This window comes from Diorhabda sublineata, chromosome X, assembly GCF_026230105.1.
Source record: "Diorhabda sublineata isolate icDioSubl1.1 chromosome X, icDioSubl1.1, whole genome shotgun sequence".
Lineage (NCBI taxonomy): Eukaryota > Metazoa > Arthropoda > Insecta > Coleoptera > Chrysomelidae > Diorhabda > Diorhabda sublineata.
The window spans coordinates 34,703,808-34,720,282 of NC_079485.1; the positions used below are offsets into that span (position 1 = coordinate 34,703,808).

At 29.9% G+C, this 16,475-nt stretch overlaps 1 protein-coding gene across 1 annotated transcript; it reads left to right on the forward strand.

Moving 5' to 3' along the window:
- The first annotated feature begins 330 nt into the window (after window positions 1-330).
- LOC130451308 (EH domain-containing protein 3-like) lies at window positions 331-16,475 on the forward strand. The gene is made up of 2 exons (XM_056790249.1): window positions 331-1,877; window positions 11,060-16,475. Exons 1-2 carry the CDS (start codon window positions 473-475, stop codon window positions 11,257-11,259), a joined length of 1,605 nt encoding a protein of 534 aa, XP_056646227.1. The 5' UTR covers window positions 331-472; the 3' UTR covers window positions 11,260-16,475.

Genomic DNA, 16,475 nt, shown 5'->3' on the forward strand with positions numbered 1-16,475 from the left:
TTTGTGACCTACATATTTCTTCGGCTTGGCATTGCTGTAAATTTCAGAGTTTGTGTTTCATCAGTTCTTTACAAAAATAATGGCAACCTTTGCTGTCAAGCACAGTAGTCAAGTGCCAGTAACAAATATATTTCAATCTTAAAATAAGTATCTCAGTGCCTTAAGATTTTCTTTTTACTAAATATTATCAATTATCAATTGTTCGAAAACAAGCCTTTGCGGTGTTTCAAAAAATAATTCTCACAAAAATATTCTGTATTAATGGGTCGACCTTTGCAAAACCTTGTTACTTAATTTCAATTTGACGTGTCAGTACAGTTTAACCAACATTACAAATTGATTGTACCGAGTGGGAGTTTCCAAGTTATTATTACTAATAGATATGTTTCTGTAATCATTTCTGCAATAGATTCGTGAAAGTATCATTTGAAATTTATAATAGTTTATAGTGAAAGTGTAATAATAGTTCAAAATGTTCAGTTGGTTGTCAAAGGATAATAGTAAACAAGAAATATATCAAAATGTGGTGGAAGGACTTAAAAATATTTACAAAAACAAACTTCTACCCCTTGAAGAACATTATCAGTTTCATGACTTTCACTCTCCAAAGTTGGAAGATTCAGATTTTGATGCAAAGCCTATGATTCTTTTGGTAGGGCAGTATTCTACAGGAAAAACCACTTTTATAAAATATTTGTTAGAAAGGGAATTTCCAGGGATAAGAATTGGCCCAGAACCTACAACTGATAGGTTCATAGCAGTGATGTATGATGATAAAGAAGGTATGATACCAGGCAATGCTCTTGTGGTTGACCCTAAGAGGCAGTTTAGACCTCTGTCTAAGTTTGGCAATGCTTTTCTTAATCGTCTTCAATGTTCCTTGGTAAACTCTCCAGTACTACAGAATATTTCAATTATAGACACCCCTGGCATACTATCTGGAGAAAAACAAAGAGTTGACAGAGGATATGATTTCACTGGAGTACTTGAATGGTTTGCAGAAAGAGTTGATAGAATTATCCTTCTTTTTGATGCACATAAACTTGATATTTCTGATGAATTCAGAAGATCAATAGAAGCTCTACGAGGTCATGATGATAAAATTCGTATAGTTTTAAATAAAGCTGATATGATAGATCACCAGCAACTTATGAGAGTATATGGAGCTCTTATGTGGTCTTTGGGAAAAGTATTACAAACACCAGAAGTGGCTAGAGTTTATATAGGTTCATTTTGGGATCAACCATTAAGATATGATGTAAATAGGAGACTTTTTGAGGATGAAGAACAAGACTTATTTAAAGATCTACAATCACTACCAAGAAATGCTGCTCTTAGAAAATTAAATGATTTGATAAAACGAGCTAGACTCGCACAGGTTCATGCCTATATTATAGCTGAACTTAGGAAAGAGATGCCTTCGGTATTTGGTAAGGATTCAAAGAAAAAAGAACTAATCAAGAATTTAAGTCATATATATGACAAATTACAAAGGGAGCATCATATTTCTCCAGGAGATTTTCCGGAATTAAAAAAAATGCAGGAAGTTCTAATTAATCTAGATTTTAGTAAATTCAATCCCATAAAACCAAAATTATTAGATATAGTTGAAAGAATGTTGTCTGATGATATATCATTATTGATGGCAAAAATTCCATTGGAAGCAGATGAGAAGTCTGCTAAGAATGGTGATGGTATGGTTCAAGGTGGAGTATTTACAAATGTTAAAGATACAATTTCACCATTTGGCTATAAGAGGGGTGAAGGTATAGATGCTGGAGCAGGAGAGTTAGACTGGATAGTACTCAGAGAGAAGCCTAAATATGATGAAATATTCAATTCATTGTGTCCTGTGGATGGAAAAATTACAGGAACAGGTGAATATAATTTTGTTGTATGTAATAAAATGGGTTTGTTGAAAATTGATATCTAACTAATCTATAAAATAAAACAAAATATGTCAGATTATATAACTTTCAAAGTACAGAAATTGATTGATTTTAATAAACATGAAACTCAAACTAGTTAGATAATTTTATATAAGTGTTTGTCTTGAATTTTAGGACATTTCTTGCCAAATTAGCTGCAATCAAAATTGGTTAATATTCAGGACAAACAATTGCATATAGAAAAAACAGAATGTGTATTTAAAACTGCAATGAAAATTAATTTTTCATTCAATTTAATTTCAAATGTTATAAATCGAAGCCTTATTTTTTGTAGACAAGAAACTGATATTCATTTATTGTAGTATAGTGTAATCTGTAAGAATATTTTCTGTGAAATCCTTATGTTTGGAATGAAAAATTTTTTAAATGAATTTTGAAAATTACTTAATATTTCAGTAACATTTTAGTACTAGTGACTTAAGACACTATTCACCACTACTTTACTAAGTTTACCTTCAGTCTTTGAAGACGATAACTTTATTACCAGCAGTGATTACCTTCATCTGTTTCAGCTACTTTATTAGATAATATATTACTATTGAACTAATTCTAAATACTTGGAGATATTTTTTTATTTAGTTAAAATTCATAGCTAATTAGTTGATGTAATCCTAGATATTTGTGATAGTTTTCTTGACTTATTGAGAATATTATGAAACATTTTCTCATTTTGCTCACATTAAAACTTTTATATTTGTGGTCATGAAACTTGCTACTTAGGTCATGACCAATTTTCAGATAATACACTTGGACACTATAGTGTTCTACAAGTTTTGAAACTATGTACTTGTTGGGTATGGAAACAGTGAAACTCAAAAGACCATAGTTGAATTATCCAGACACAAAATACTAAATTTTAAAAATATATGTGGTAGATGAAGTTTACACATTAAGGAATGAAGCTAATGTGGCAGTTAATTTTACTTTATGTGCCTTCCCCTCAAAGTTTACTTGTTACCATTACTATTCTTGAGATCTTACATAGTTATAACCATAAAGTTACTGAACTCCATCAGATTTAACCATCTAGTTCTATCATTATTAAAAGTTAATAACACTATTACATGAATACTACTGACATTACTACAGAAATTAAGTATTCACAGGACAGATTTTGGTTGAATGTATGAAACTAATAAATTAATTAGATGTGCTTAGGGCCAGACTGCTATATTCTTGATTACAGTAATATGAAAAATCTATGAATTGATGAGTCACACTTGAAATTAAAAAGTTAAACTTTACATTGGCTATGTATAAATACTATGAAGTATATTAACTATATAGACTCACTGCAATTAGCTACAATATCCATACAAGTGCCAAAATTACTTTCAATTACGATACAATTGGAACTTTAGACAAAAATAAAACTAGGTGTGGTAAACGGATTTTGACCACAAATATTTTTTTACAGCATAAACTAAATGTTAATAGAGAAGACATTTAATTACATTATAATGGGCTACATAATTTTACTACCAAAAATTGAAGATTAAGTGGATAAAACATTTTTAAACGCGCGTTTTCGTACATATTTCACTATTTTGAACCAAAGATCCAAAAAATAAAAAGAAAACTATTACAAAGATCACTTAATTAAAAAACAATTGACCAAAAATTGTGATGTAAGTATTTTTATTGCACCAAAAAAAAATAATTTTTATGTTTAAAAGCTGACGCAATCGTTAGTTTTGAAATCGAAGCCCCGAGTTTTTTTCCTAATTTTCTTGAACTATTACATACTCAATATTACATTTCCATGAATTTTGTTATGTTTTAAAAAATACATCCCAATTTTTTGTTAATAGATTACTTATTGAGTGTCTTTTGCAATAGTTGAAGAAAATTTGAAAAAAATTTGAGGCATTGATTTCAGAACAAATGATGCACGTCAGCGCTCAAACTTAAAGTTTATGAATTTTTTTGACGTTATAAAAATACTTACATCACAATTTTTGGTTAATTGTTTTCTAATTATGTGGGCTTTGCAATATTTAAATATTTTTTTTATTTTTTGAGTTTACTCGTAAAAAGGAAAGAATTTTATTTTAACAGAATAAAAATTGGGCATTATGTACATAGTATCAGGTACACTTATTTTTTATTGAACATTATACAAAAAATACATTATACAGAAATTGAATTATAAAAAATCATAATATTCTTCGTCATCTGAGGAACTGTCATCTCCTCTTGCCGTTATAATTAACGGGTCGACGCATGGTCCGATCGATCAAGTAATCAAGATCCCACATTTTCTCCTCTTCTTTAATGACATGCTTTTCGCCAGTTCTCTGATATCACCTCCTTAATGGCTTGATCAAACAGTAGCTTAACGTCATTTTGAATGTCGCGTTGTGTCTTGCTACCAATCCTTTCACTTGCGCCCATATAAGTTTTATAGGATTCAGTTCGCAACGATATGGCGATGTGCGCAGCACAGTTACACTATGTTTTTCTGCTATATCTTCCAGGACGTATTTCATAAAACGATGTTTGTGTAAATTTGCTATAGCTAATAGTTCTTTTTTTATCAAATTATCTTCAAATTCAATACTATATAATAGTGGTTAACCAGTCAACAATTTATTGTTTTCTCCAAGATGAAGTTGGAGTCTTCTCTATGCGTCGAGAATGATAACTTGCGTTATCCATAACTACTACTGAATCAGCCGGAAGATATTTTATCATTTCACCAAAATAGTCCACAAAAACATCCGAATCCATGTCCTCGTAGTAATCTCCCGTATGGGGCACGACTGAAAGGTTAGCAAACCTTCTTTTAAAAATGCTTCTTCGCTTCCGATATGGACGATTATTAGTCTTTTCCCTTTACCTGCAGGCACCTTAATACTCGCTGACAGGCATTCATGAAAGCTTGGCGAGCACTGATTATATTTTTGGTACTGTACAGGGTGATTCATTAAGAATGTCCAATCTCTGAACTGTAGATTCTAGATCTCAAAATATGATGATTCTGCTCAACATACCTTATGCAAATATTGCTAGTTTCCTAGATGCGGGGTGGGGTGTTCAAAGTTTAAATTTAAATTTTGATTTTTGCAATAATTTTTTATGTTTTCACAATTTCTCTTTGAAAATTGGCAATTTTATGTTTTTTGGCATGAGGAATCATAATTTTCACTCTAATTTAACATTGCTAATAGAGGGGATAGACTTACAACTAAAATAATAAAAAAATATTAAAAAGCGTTAAATTCTACAAAAAAAGTTATTCTTTGATTCGTGTGACTTAATTGGTTATCGAGTTATTTGCTTCTAAAAAGTTCAATAAATTTTAATTTTTTCATAAAAAAAATTTATTATTCCTTAAATATGTAACAATAACAAATTTGTAAACAAAAATAAAAAACTTCAAAGCAAATGCTCAAAATGCCCACCACTTACTTCAATACACTTTATGATCCGCTTTCGTAAAGATCTCTTAATATCAAAATCACATTCGTGAATTAAGCCGTGGTTTAATTTTTCGTTTTCTTTTCAAGTAGGCTTGTGTCGCTATTAGACAGTTTAAGTAGAGTTTAGTTTTTCGTTTTTTTTAAGTTGGCTTGTGTCCCTTTAGACAGTTTGTGAAGAAGCACAAATTGGATAATAATAAGAATAAGTAATACATTAGTATACCATTTATTAACAATCTAGTAATTAACAAGTGTAATAGTTATTTATCAAATAATGCCTAGGCATAACGATTTTTCCAATAATGAGATGCGCAATATGATTTGTGCGTTTGCTCAATTAAATTATAGTAGTCCAGCTGCGGCTCGAAGATATTCACAATTATACCCAAATCGAAGGCAACCCAATTACAAACTGTACCGAAATCTTTACAACCGCTTAGGAGAAACGGGGTCTTTATGCTCTAAAACTGAGCACGGTGCTACAAAAAAAAATCACTGCCGATGAAGATGAAATTTTAATTTTTGTTACGGAGAATCCAGATATCAGTACTCGCCGATTAAATCTGTAAACAGGTATAAGCCAATCATCTATTTTTAGAATACTGAAGAGGGAAAAATTGCATCCATATCATTACACTCCTGTTCAGAATTTATTACCTCAGATTTTCTGGATACAATTCTTTTTACTGATGAGGCAACATTTACCAGACGAGGAATATTTAATTATAAAAATAATCATTTGTGGGATTCTGAAAATCCACAAGCTATGAGGGAAACATATTTTCAGCACGAGTTTAAGGTTAACATTTGGTGTGGTGTAATATGTGGGTATTTAATAGGTCCTTTTGAACTGCCAACCAATTTAAATGGACCTCTTTATTTAGATTTTCTTCAAGAACATTTACACGAATTACTAGAGGATATACCTTTCGCTTTAAGATAATATATATGGGGTTTTTGCACGACGGAGCCCCACCACATTATTCCACATATACAAGTTCGTCAATACAAACGAACAGTTTCCGCATCGATGGATTGGTCGTGAAAGTGAGTTTGCTTGGTCACCAAGAGGCCCTGATTTAAATCCTTTGGATTTTTCAATTTGGTCGCAAATTAAGGTATTAGTTTACATGGAAAAAATTACTTATCTTCCACAATTGCGACGGAAAATAGAAGCCGCGGATGTAGTTAAAAATAATAGACAATGATTATTTGATATTAAGAGATCTGTACGAAAGCGGACTGGACTGGTGGGTGACCATTCTTCGATGACGTCGGCATTTCGGTGGCTCACACCAGCGTGATGTTCGATGTTGACTATAATCTTGAAGCCGATCAATCTGGCCCTTGAGATTGTTTAACTGCATTAACCACTTGAGTACTGTATGAACAGTCCGGATCAAGAACTTTTTTTTATAGATACTGGTTAGAGTACTCCACGGACGTCACTACCGTCAAAAGTTTTCTTCCTTAACGCATTAGTGTCGTTCTGGTTTCGAAAGGACTTTAACTCAAGTATCTCAGTACTACCTTTGGCTCCTCTAGGATCTGTGAGAGAACTCCTTCATTTCCTACGTTACTTGCGTCAGTGTCAAGAATGAAGTCCCCCTCTGGTATTGGATATCCTAAAATGTGCGTCGTGGTAAAATGTCTCTCTAAGGTCTTCATTCCAGTGGTAAGGTCTTGCTTCTTCTGTGAGTCGAATTAATGACTTGGCAATATCGTCAAATTTCCTTATAAACCTTCGACAATATGTACAATGTCCAAGGAAACTCCTAGCTTGATGTTTGTCGGTTGGTTCCACCGCCACTCCTTCATTGCTTACTATATGACCTAGATAGTTGACTCAGTTGGAATAACTAACATTTCCTCGGGTTCAACGTAAATACGTCTCCTAAATTCTTCCAATATTAGTCAAATTTATTCCCCAATACTGCGATGTCGTCCAAATAGACCAGGCATGTGTTCTAAGAAAACCTCTCTCAAAACGTTTTCCATAAGTATTTTAAATGTTGTCGCGGACGTATTACAGAGCCCTATTGGCATGGCGTTGAAATGCCATAGTCCATATATCCATATCCAATGGTTTATGTTTCTAAATCGTCTTGATTTTAGGTCACTTCTGTTTAAAATTTGTTTTTTTCAAAAACTGATAAAAACTTGACGTTTTGGCTACTTTCAGTCTTTATCAAAATATGATTTGACGCTGACAATTTGTGTATTTATATTAATTAATAGATCACCTACATCATGAATATCAAAATAAAAATAAAATCAAAATAGAAATCTGTTTTAACAAGAAAAATTAATTTTTCCTTGGTGTTTATTGTATGTATTTATAGCTTTTTCGTTCTTATGAATGTGAACCATTTCTAAAAATTCTCTTTTTCGTTCCAAGAATTTTTGAATCTTCATTATTTTTTTATATCATATTGATGACCTTTTAGTTTATTTTCTAAATGTTGAAATGTCTGCCCTATGTAGACAGCATCACAATCAGTACAAGGCACTTGATATATATTACTTCTTTTGTTTTTTAGTGTTCTAGATTTTAGTTTAGTGAAATATTTGGATAATGTATTATGTCCTCTATGACTTTTACTAATATCATATTTATTGAAATAATTGATAGTTGTTCGGAAATTCCAAATGTGTCAACATACGCACGCTCACGCATCACTTCTTAAAGTAACTAAACTGCGAAAACTGAATCCTTTGAATTTATCAAAGTTTCTTGAACATCAATGTTTTTCGGGTTTATATTTTCTTAATGAAATTAACAGAAAAGTATCCAAAGCAGGCAAAGCAGAAATGGTTTGTATATTCATTACGTATATGTATTATGAAATTTAAATATTTCAAAAACTACGAATGTATTCGCTCGATTAATAGCTACAATTCCATAAGGTTGAGGTCCCTATAATAGTATGTATTACTAAAGAAAAACAACATTTTTCCACATATCTACTGCTAAATAGTCTGCGTATTAAAAATATGCCGTGTGCATAAGCATTAAGGACAATTACTAACATGATAAATAAAATCTATTAAATGAAAGAATATTTCTTTGTATTATGACACAATAGGATTAGTAAACGAAATATATTTCTTGCAATGTGTCTACATTCCAGGTCTATTATTAGCCTGCTATCCGTAAATTTATTCACCACATTTGAATCCACCTGATGCTATACAATTGTGGCAGAATAAAAGACCGAATAATTTTTTGGAAAATATCGTGCTTCAAGACTCGAGTTACGTTTACTTTAAGCACTTTTATAAATGTATTCAATGACTCATAAAATTGATATTATGTAATATCTCGGCAGATTCAATGTACCAGTTTATAAAAACTCTACATACTTGACTCAATTTTATCGATATATTATCATTTGCATTTCTATCAACTGTTTGCACAGTTAGGTAATAATCTCGATAAGATTCTATGAAATAGTTTCGTTCCAAACGAATAAAAATTGTGTATTAATAACCATAAAATGATTATGTGTAATGTTTACGTAATTTTTCCTAGTCCTGAAATGTGATTTCCGAAGAAAAAGTCCAAGAGCATAAAAATTTTAGAAAAAAAATTTACAGTAGTCACGAATCACAGACTTCGTTCTTCGTTTTATACCTATTGGATATATCGATTTGTGTTCTCTCCTATCTTAGTCCCGTTTCCACCATGAAGATTTTTATATATTTTTGCTTTTTCCCTCCAGCGATATTTTTGCTCTGCAAGGTATTGCACAGGTTCAGATTTGTTCGACTGATTAGTCAGTGACAACGCACGCTAGTGACAATACTCGCCCGAGTTACAAGCCTATCTTATCATGACAGCTGCAGTAATAAGAGACTCTTCTGAAGAATAAATTGTTATCTTCATACTTTTTTAATCTTATATATTCTTTAATATATATTGATTGTACTTTGTACATTTTTTAAAATCCGTTCTTTATTTTCATAAGTTCTAACTTCCGACAAGAACAGATTGAAATGAAATTGGAGTACCTTCGTACACTACTCGGCTCTTGTTCTGTTGTTAATACACGTTTTGTTACTAAATTACTTTGTAATCGACTAAATTACTCGCCTAGTAAGAACCAGCATTTAGAATCCGTAGATTATTTTAGCCAATAGTGTGAAAAAATATTTCACCTGGATTCTGCTCTCGTTGAATTTATCATATTCCTCATATATCTCATCCTTTCCATTCCTGCAATATTTTCTCCCTTCAGATATTTTTTAGATTACCATTTGGTTCAGTCCAAAATATATGGGTATTAAATCATTGGAACTTATTTTTATGATGTATAATTACTACTTATGGTCGATAAGTTTCAAAATCATTTGTTATTTAGGTCAACATGAGTACTACATGCGATCAGTGTGTGTGTGTTTGAACTAATTAATCAGTAATGTGGAAGTCAGTTTTATATATTCTTGGTATATTACCATTAAACTGGTCAATAAAAATTCTAAAAATGTCATCTGGTTGTATATAATATGGAAACCGCTTATAGAATAAATTTGTTTATATATTTTCACCATAATTGACCATACTAAAATGTAAGCGGTTACCTAGATAATCCGAATGGGTAGGGTTCACACCAGCAATGAAAATTTAGTGGTCCAAAAGGACAACTTAAGTTATGATTTAGGAAATAGGGCCCAATTTTTATAGCTCGTTAAAATCAGTTTAAGAAAAATTTATTAACAAAACAGTAGATATTATGCTAGACTTACGTCAATGTAAATTTATGTTTTAGTTAAATTTGAAGTTTTCAATAATTTTCTAAAAGAATGGCGCAAACTGTGTTATTCCATAAATGGTTAGGTTACACTGTATAAACTTTGGTTTGTGAATTTGTTGTTTTAGTTTTTTTCCTTATTGTATTTCTATACAATCAAATATTGTATAAAACACAGATATATTTTCATTTAAATCCATGCAATTACCTTACGTAACATTACAATAATATACAGGATAAAATACAAACAAAACTACTCTGCTAGTTTTTTATTCTTAACAAATCGTATTATAACATTTATCAACGTATAATTTTGTGTATGTAGTTTTGTTGTAATTAAATATTATACAACCGGAGGTATACAATAATCGATTGATAATTTATAGTACTTTAACCTTATCTGGTATTTGTTCATCAGTATTCTACTGATAACAATTACCTTGTCTGTATGTCAACGTCAGTTTCATTTATAGGCCTCTTTTATTACTCGCAATTAAAATAGTCATCACCATTTACATACATACTATAACCATATATTTTTTTACTGGGTGTTCATATCGAAATATAACTTTTTACACGATACAGTATATAAAAAAAGATTCAATTCAGTTAAACGGAGATTTGGCTATCAAAATCATACACCATGGACGGGTATACAGGGTGATCGATTAATGTATATAGTTCAGTTCATTCTTTGTCCTTTGACATACCAATCTGAAAATTTGAAGGATTATAATCATCAATGGTTTTCACATTTTAAAATTATTACAATCTTACAGATGAATAAAATATTAACATGAATGATTAAAATTGCAACAATTTTCATTAAATATGATATGATGTCAGTGTTTCACAATTATAAAATAAGATTAAAATTGAATTACGATTTAAAAGCTTGGTGAGTCTAGAGTACTGACGTTTATTTCGTTTATTTCAGCTGCAAAACGTGAAATGGTGAAGTCGAAGCTTCCAAACTCAGTACTTAGCAAGGTTTGGAAACTAGCAGATGTGGATAGAGACGGTATGTTAGACGAGGAAGAATTTGCTTTAGCTATGCATTTAATAAATATTAAAATTGATAATAATGATTTACCGTCAGAGTTACCTACACATTTAATCCCACCGTCAAAACGTTAATTTCACTATTTTTGTATCACAATCCGCAAGTGCTATTCATTTTATAGATTTTATCAAATATATCTAGAAGTATCGACTTTTACTGCTGCTGCAAAACAGATTCGCTTTGATAAATATTCGGAGATTAAATAATTTTACAAAATATATTGCTGCCAGTCTCATTTGCTTTAACATTAATGTTGTTGATTTTGTTTTAAACAATTTTTACAAAGTAATAATAAATTCAAAAAAATGTTGGAAGCTGAAGGTACCAAAGACATTAAGTGTCATATTCACAAATTGCACGATAGTTTGAAAACAATTTGAGTTAGCAACATCTTAACATATTATTAAATTCAAATAGTAAGGGATGGAATACAAACTTTTCTATAGAAAATAAAATATTAAAACTGAAAGGCTCCCATAATGAAAAAGTATAAATTGGAGATATTAGTTAAGCTGTTGCTTGTGCAAAATATTTTTTCAACATTTTTGCAGTGAGGAATAAGGAAAGTTAGACTATTTTATTAGCGGTAATCTCATTGGTGGTTTTTTAATTTTTTGTTTAGTTCTTTGATTAATTGAGAATATTCTTCTATATGATGTAGTCTGTTGGAGTTGCTAATATCATCGGGAAAACAAAATCAAACTTTTTTCGTCGCGGCGTTTAACCATAACATCGTTTTCAGTGTTACTGATACTATACAATAGTGAATATTTCTATTATTCACCTGAAACTTCATCAGCAACCAACTGTCTTCAAAAGAAACCTGTTTTCAATTAGTTATGAAGGGAATATGTTTTTGTTAAATAAGAGAAAACCTTAGTTGTACATAATATTGTTACCTCCATTAAATCCTCTTCATCAGAAGCTGAATCCATATTTTCACTTAAGCTACTGCTTAGACTTTCTAATTCATCATCAGAACTAGGAGAATAAACAATTCATTTTGAACCTTTGGCCAAATAATGTCATTTTCTTTAATCAGATCTATGCACAGATGGCTCTAATGGTTGTCCATAAAATTATACCTTTTTTTAGATGACAGGTTCTGCTATGAATAAAAAATGTTTCGCTTCAAAGATTCTAAAGAAATTCTTTGTTTATAATTATTTGAAAACTATAGATGCCAATGCCTGCTTTATCTTCTCATTCCCATTTATGAAACCTAGGCTTCTGACTATATAAAAATATTCACCACCAACTTTCTACATATTTAAGAACAATTTTTGGAAACGTACATGTTTTGGAAGTTCAATATGTTGCTAGTTTTAACAGCTTTATAATTTCAATTATAAAGAAAGAAGCTCATCTATACTATCAACCTTGTCTCAGCATTTATAAATTGATTTTGACACCTAGTGCCTTTGGAAGGGCACTGTTCAAATATTTTCAATAGCTAAGTTGATCCTAGAAAAAATAGAGTTATACTAACAAATACTCGAGAATAAAATTACGACTATATTTAATTATTTATTTTTTGCGTTATATATTATATTTAAATAATTTTTTAAACTATTTATATTAAAATACATTTGCGGATGTTTTGATCTTTATACAAAATTGAACTATTTTTGTAATATTTATCCAATTATATAATCCAACACTCTTTTTAAACTCAACAAATATTTAAAACTCAAAAAAAAGAATTTTATTTCAGTTTATTAAAAACTTTTGTCCTTTTATATTGTACGGATTACTTGGAATAAATTACGACAAATTCGAAATTTAATTTAAAATACTATTAGCACAATAAAAATAAGAAATGTATTCGATATTGCAGTAACTGAAATAGAGCTGAAAATTGTGACTGATACTAGATATGCCATGATCAAAATCAAAAGTCAAAAGCATTGGTTTTTCCGGTGTTACCATATCGAAAAAAGAATAAAAAAATCTGCACGCAGCAGAAAATTTAATGAACTGAATTAATTTCTACTGATGTTTCATTTCAATTTAATCACTAGATTATCATAATCAGTATCCATATCATTCATACTGAACTGTTAATTAGCAAAATGAATTAATATATTTGCATTAACATTTTTAGTTCTACACTAACTTAAGTAGGTACACTGTTTCAAATGAACAACCAATCATTTAAAAATAACAATTCCAAAGTAGAGATGTTTATTTAAATTATATTTCCAAATGAGTCAGAAAGATCATGAGGCTTGGACTTTGACTATATCTTTATTGTCTGGATAACTTCCCTTGTTATTCGAAAAAACAAAAACGGAATTCCTATTGATTCGCCGTTTTCTTTTTTTTTTTTGAAGATATGAAGAGAAGTATAAATTCGATAAGAGAACATAAAATTTTGGAAGGTTATTTATTGAAGTGGTTCATTTGATTTAGGGGCTATATTTTCATCTTTAATTGAAGTTCTAAATAATTACAATTTTATATTTAGAACTTGCTAAAAATGTGATTCTCTCGCCCAAAAAGTGATTTTCGCTTCTCGCAGTTTAATTTTTAAGTAGATACAATGATAACAATCAAATATGACTGGTCAGAATTGGTGTAACACATAACAAAACAGTAACATTCTTTTGAGGTATGCAAACAACCAGATGTCAGATCTGGACTGAGTGATGAGTGGCAAAGTAATTTGTTATATTTGACCATAATTTTCATCAATTTGTAACATTGTACTGAATCAACATTTCATTCTTTTGAATTTGGAGAAGTTATTTTCTTCTCTCAATTCCTCAATTCCAGTTGTTTGAGGAATAAGGAGCTTATATTCCGGAACTTACAACAGCATCCTTGCCAGTGATAATGATATTAGAAATATTTTGTTGGTCGGCACGTTTAAGTTATATATCAGCGCCATATTTAAAATAGTGCTTGTGTTGCTTACAATTTCACGATTCTAACTTAAATATATCTGAAGGAACGTATAGACCTCCAAAGTTATTATGTAATAACAAAAAATATAAACTACAATCTATATCAAAAAAGGAGATGTTAGGTTTCGCAACAATTAGTATCATTTTTTAAACACAGTTTGACTCATCTAGTGAATCTGATTACGATCAGATGTTGGTTGTTGTTTTTCACTAGTACAATATAGCATCAGTTTATGACATCATTACCACTGGGCACGGTACTGCTAGCATATATTTTGAAATACAAGTAGAATGTGTGATTGAAGAATTTTGAAATTTTTAAAATCGCTGTAATAATTTTGGAGAAGATGTTATTTGTACCATCGATTCTCATAAATCTCTCCAATAGCCTCATGTGCACATTGTGAAAGGTTTTTACTAAAACAAATTAAACCAGCTTCTCAACCAAACCTACTCTACACATGTTAATACAACAACATCTAAATATTTTTCCTTGTATTTAACCGTAGTCCTCAATTTTTGCTGTTTTGATGATAACTACCAATAATAAAACAGATTTATGGTAACACAATTTCAGATTGTAACAAGTACATTCGCCATTAATATTTGGTTGGTGTTAATTGTAAATATGGCAAGGGTGTTTACCTGTTCCATGAAATATGTAATACAGGGTGTAGTCATAGCAAATATAAACTGACAAGAACTATGTACCATTTTATAGGAGTTTTTAATATAATATTGGAAATGTTCAGTTACGACAGAGTAGTTCAAACAATTCGCAACTTTGCAACACAAAATATTCGCTCTTGAATAAGTAATTTCAAATGGATAGTTAAAATAAGACCTTTTAAAACAGACTCCTCAAATCTCCTTTTACATGGCTTGCAATATTAACTCCTATGCACTAGTTATTTTTAAAAATGTTTAGTGATGCTATTTATAGAATTAGGTATATATGAAGACATTGAAACAATATGAACTGAATAAAATTCTAAGCAGTATATGTGAATGTAATGAATGATAGAACAGTATATCCTAATCAAAAGTATCCAATCTCTTTTACACTTTCTTTATATTGTCTTAACATACTGTGGGAGCAATTGTAAGGATTGGATAATTAACTGTTTTTCTTACTGGATTTGCCATTACTTCAATTTTAAATTCTTTTCAATATTTTTGAAATGATTTCAAACATAAATTTAAAAAACCATGTTCACAATAATGAAAAATGGCGAGATATGTATGGAACATTATATTTACATTTGCTTTATTTTACAAATACCAAAAGTTTTGTAATACTAGTTCTAACTAAATAATAATCTAATATATTGGCGGATCATATTCGGAAAAAAATTGTAACAATCAAATCTAATGTAGGTAATTGATATTTGTTACACTGTAACTGATTGGACTTGCTCTAATGATTTTTAAAAAGCTAGAATAAGGCTATAAAAACAACAACAAAAACAACCTGAAGTTGTTTCTAACAGTTGCAATTTATAAGATTATATTACTCATAAATATACTTTCATATTTTTGTATCTCTTAATGTGATAAAGAGGTTCACAATTCTATCCAACCTATAATTATAAACTACTAAACAATAGTTTGTGACTACCAAGAAAAATTTTACCATTTATTAGCAAGTCATCGTACATTTTAATAATAATAGTTTTTTTAGTCTCAAGACTAGCCTATGTGACAGCTTTACGAAAATTTTGCCACCTAATCTATCTCATATATTTTTAGTTAACTTCTACAATATCTATTAATTATACTTCTTGTCTCATGAATTATTCTATGATTTTACCTATTTTTTTCAATTAAAAAAACACGGAAGTCAACTTATTATAGTTATATAATGAGGTATGATTTTGTGGATCAAAGTATTTTCCAGATACTATACTTAGATTTCATTAAAATACAACTATAAAAATATAAAGAAAAATTCACGTAGTCAGACACTTGTGGGTGGCAGTGTGAAAAAATATCTATCCTCTTTTATCATTTCTATAGATCTAATTGTAGAACTTTATTTTCCTACATTATTTTTTTCCAAGTATTGATCTTCCATTATCCCATTTAATTGGCAATTTTACTATGAACAATGTGATAAATAAATTCGTAGCATGTATATTTGTATTATAAATCACACTGTAGATAAGTTTAACTTAGGTCACTTAATATGTTTATTTGGGTTGGAGCATACCCTCAACTGCCGAATGAATTTAAATTATTGACAAATTTAATATATTTTTGTATATTATTTCACCCATACATTTATAGTTGTTAAGCACTTGTAGAGTTTGTTAATATTATTTGATATCCTATCATTATTTAGTAGTGAATAATTTAAAAGAAAAAATAAATGAATTTATATGTTA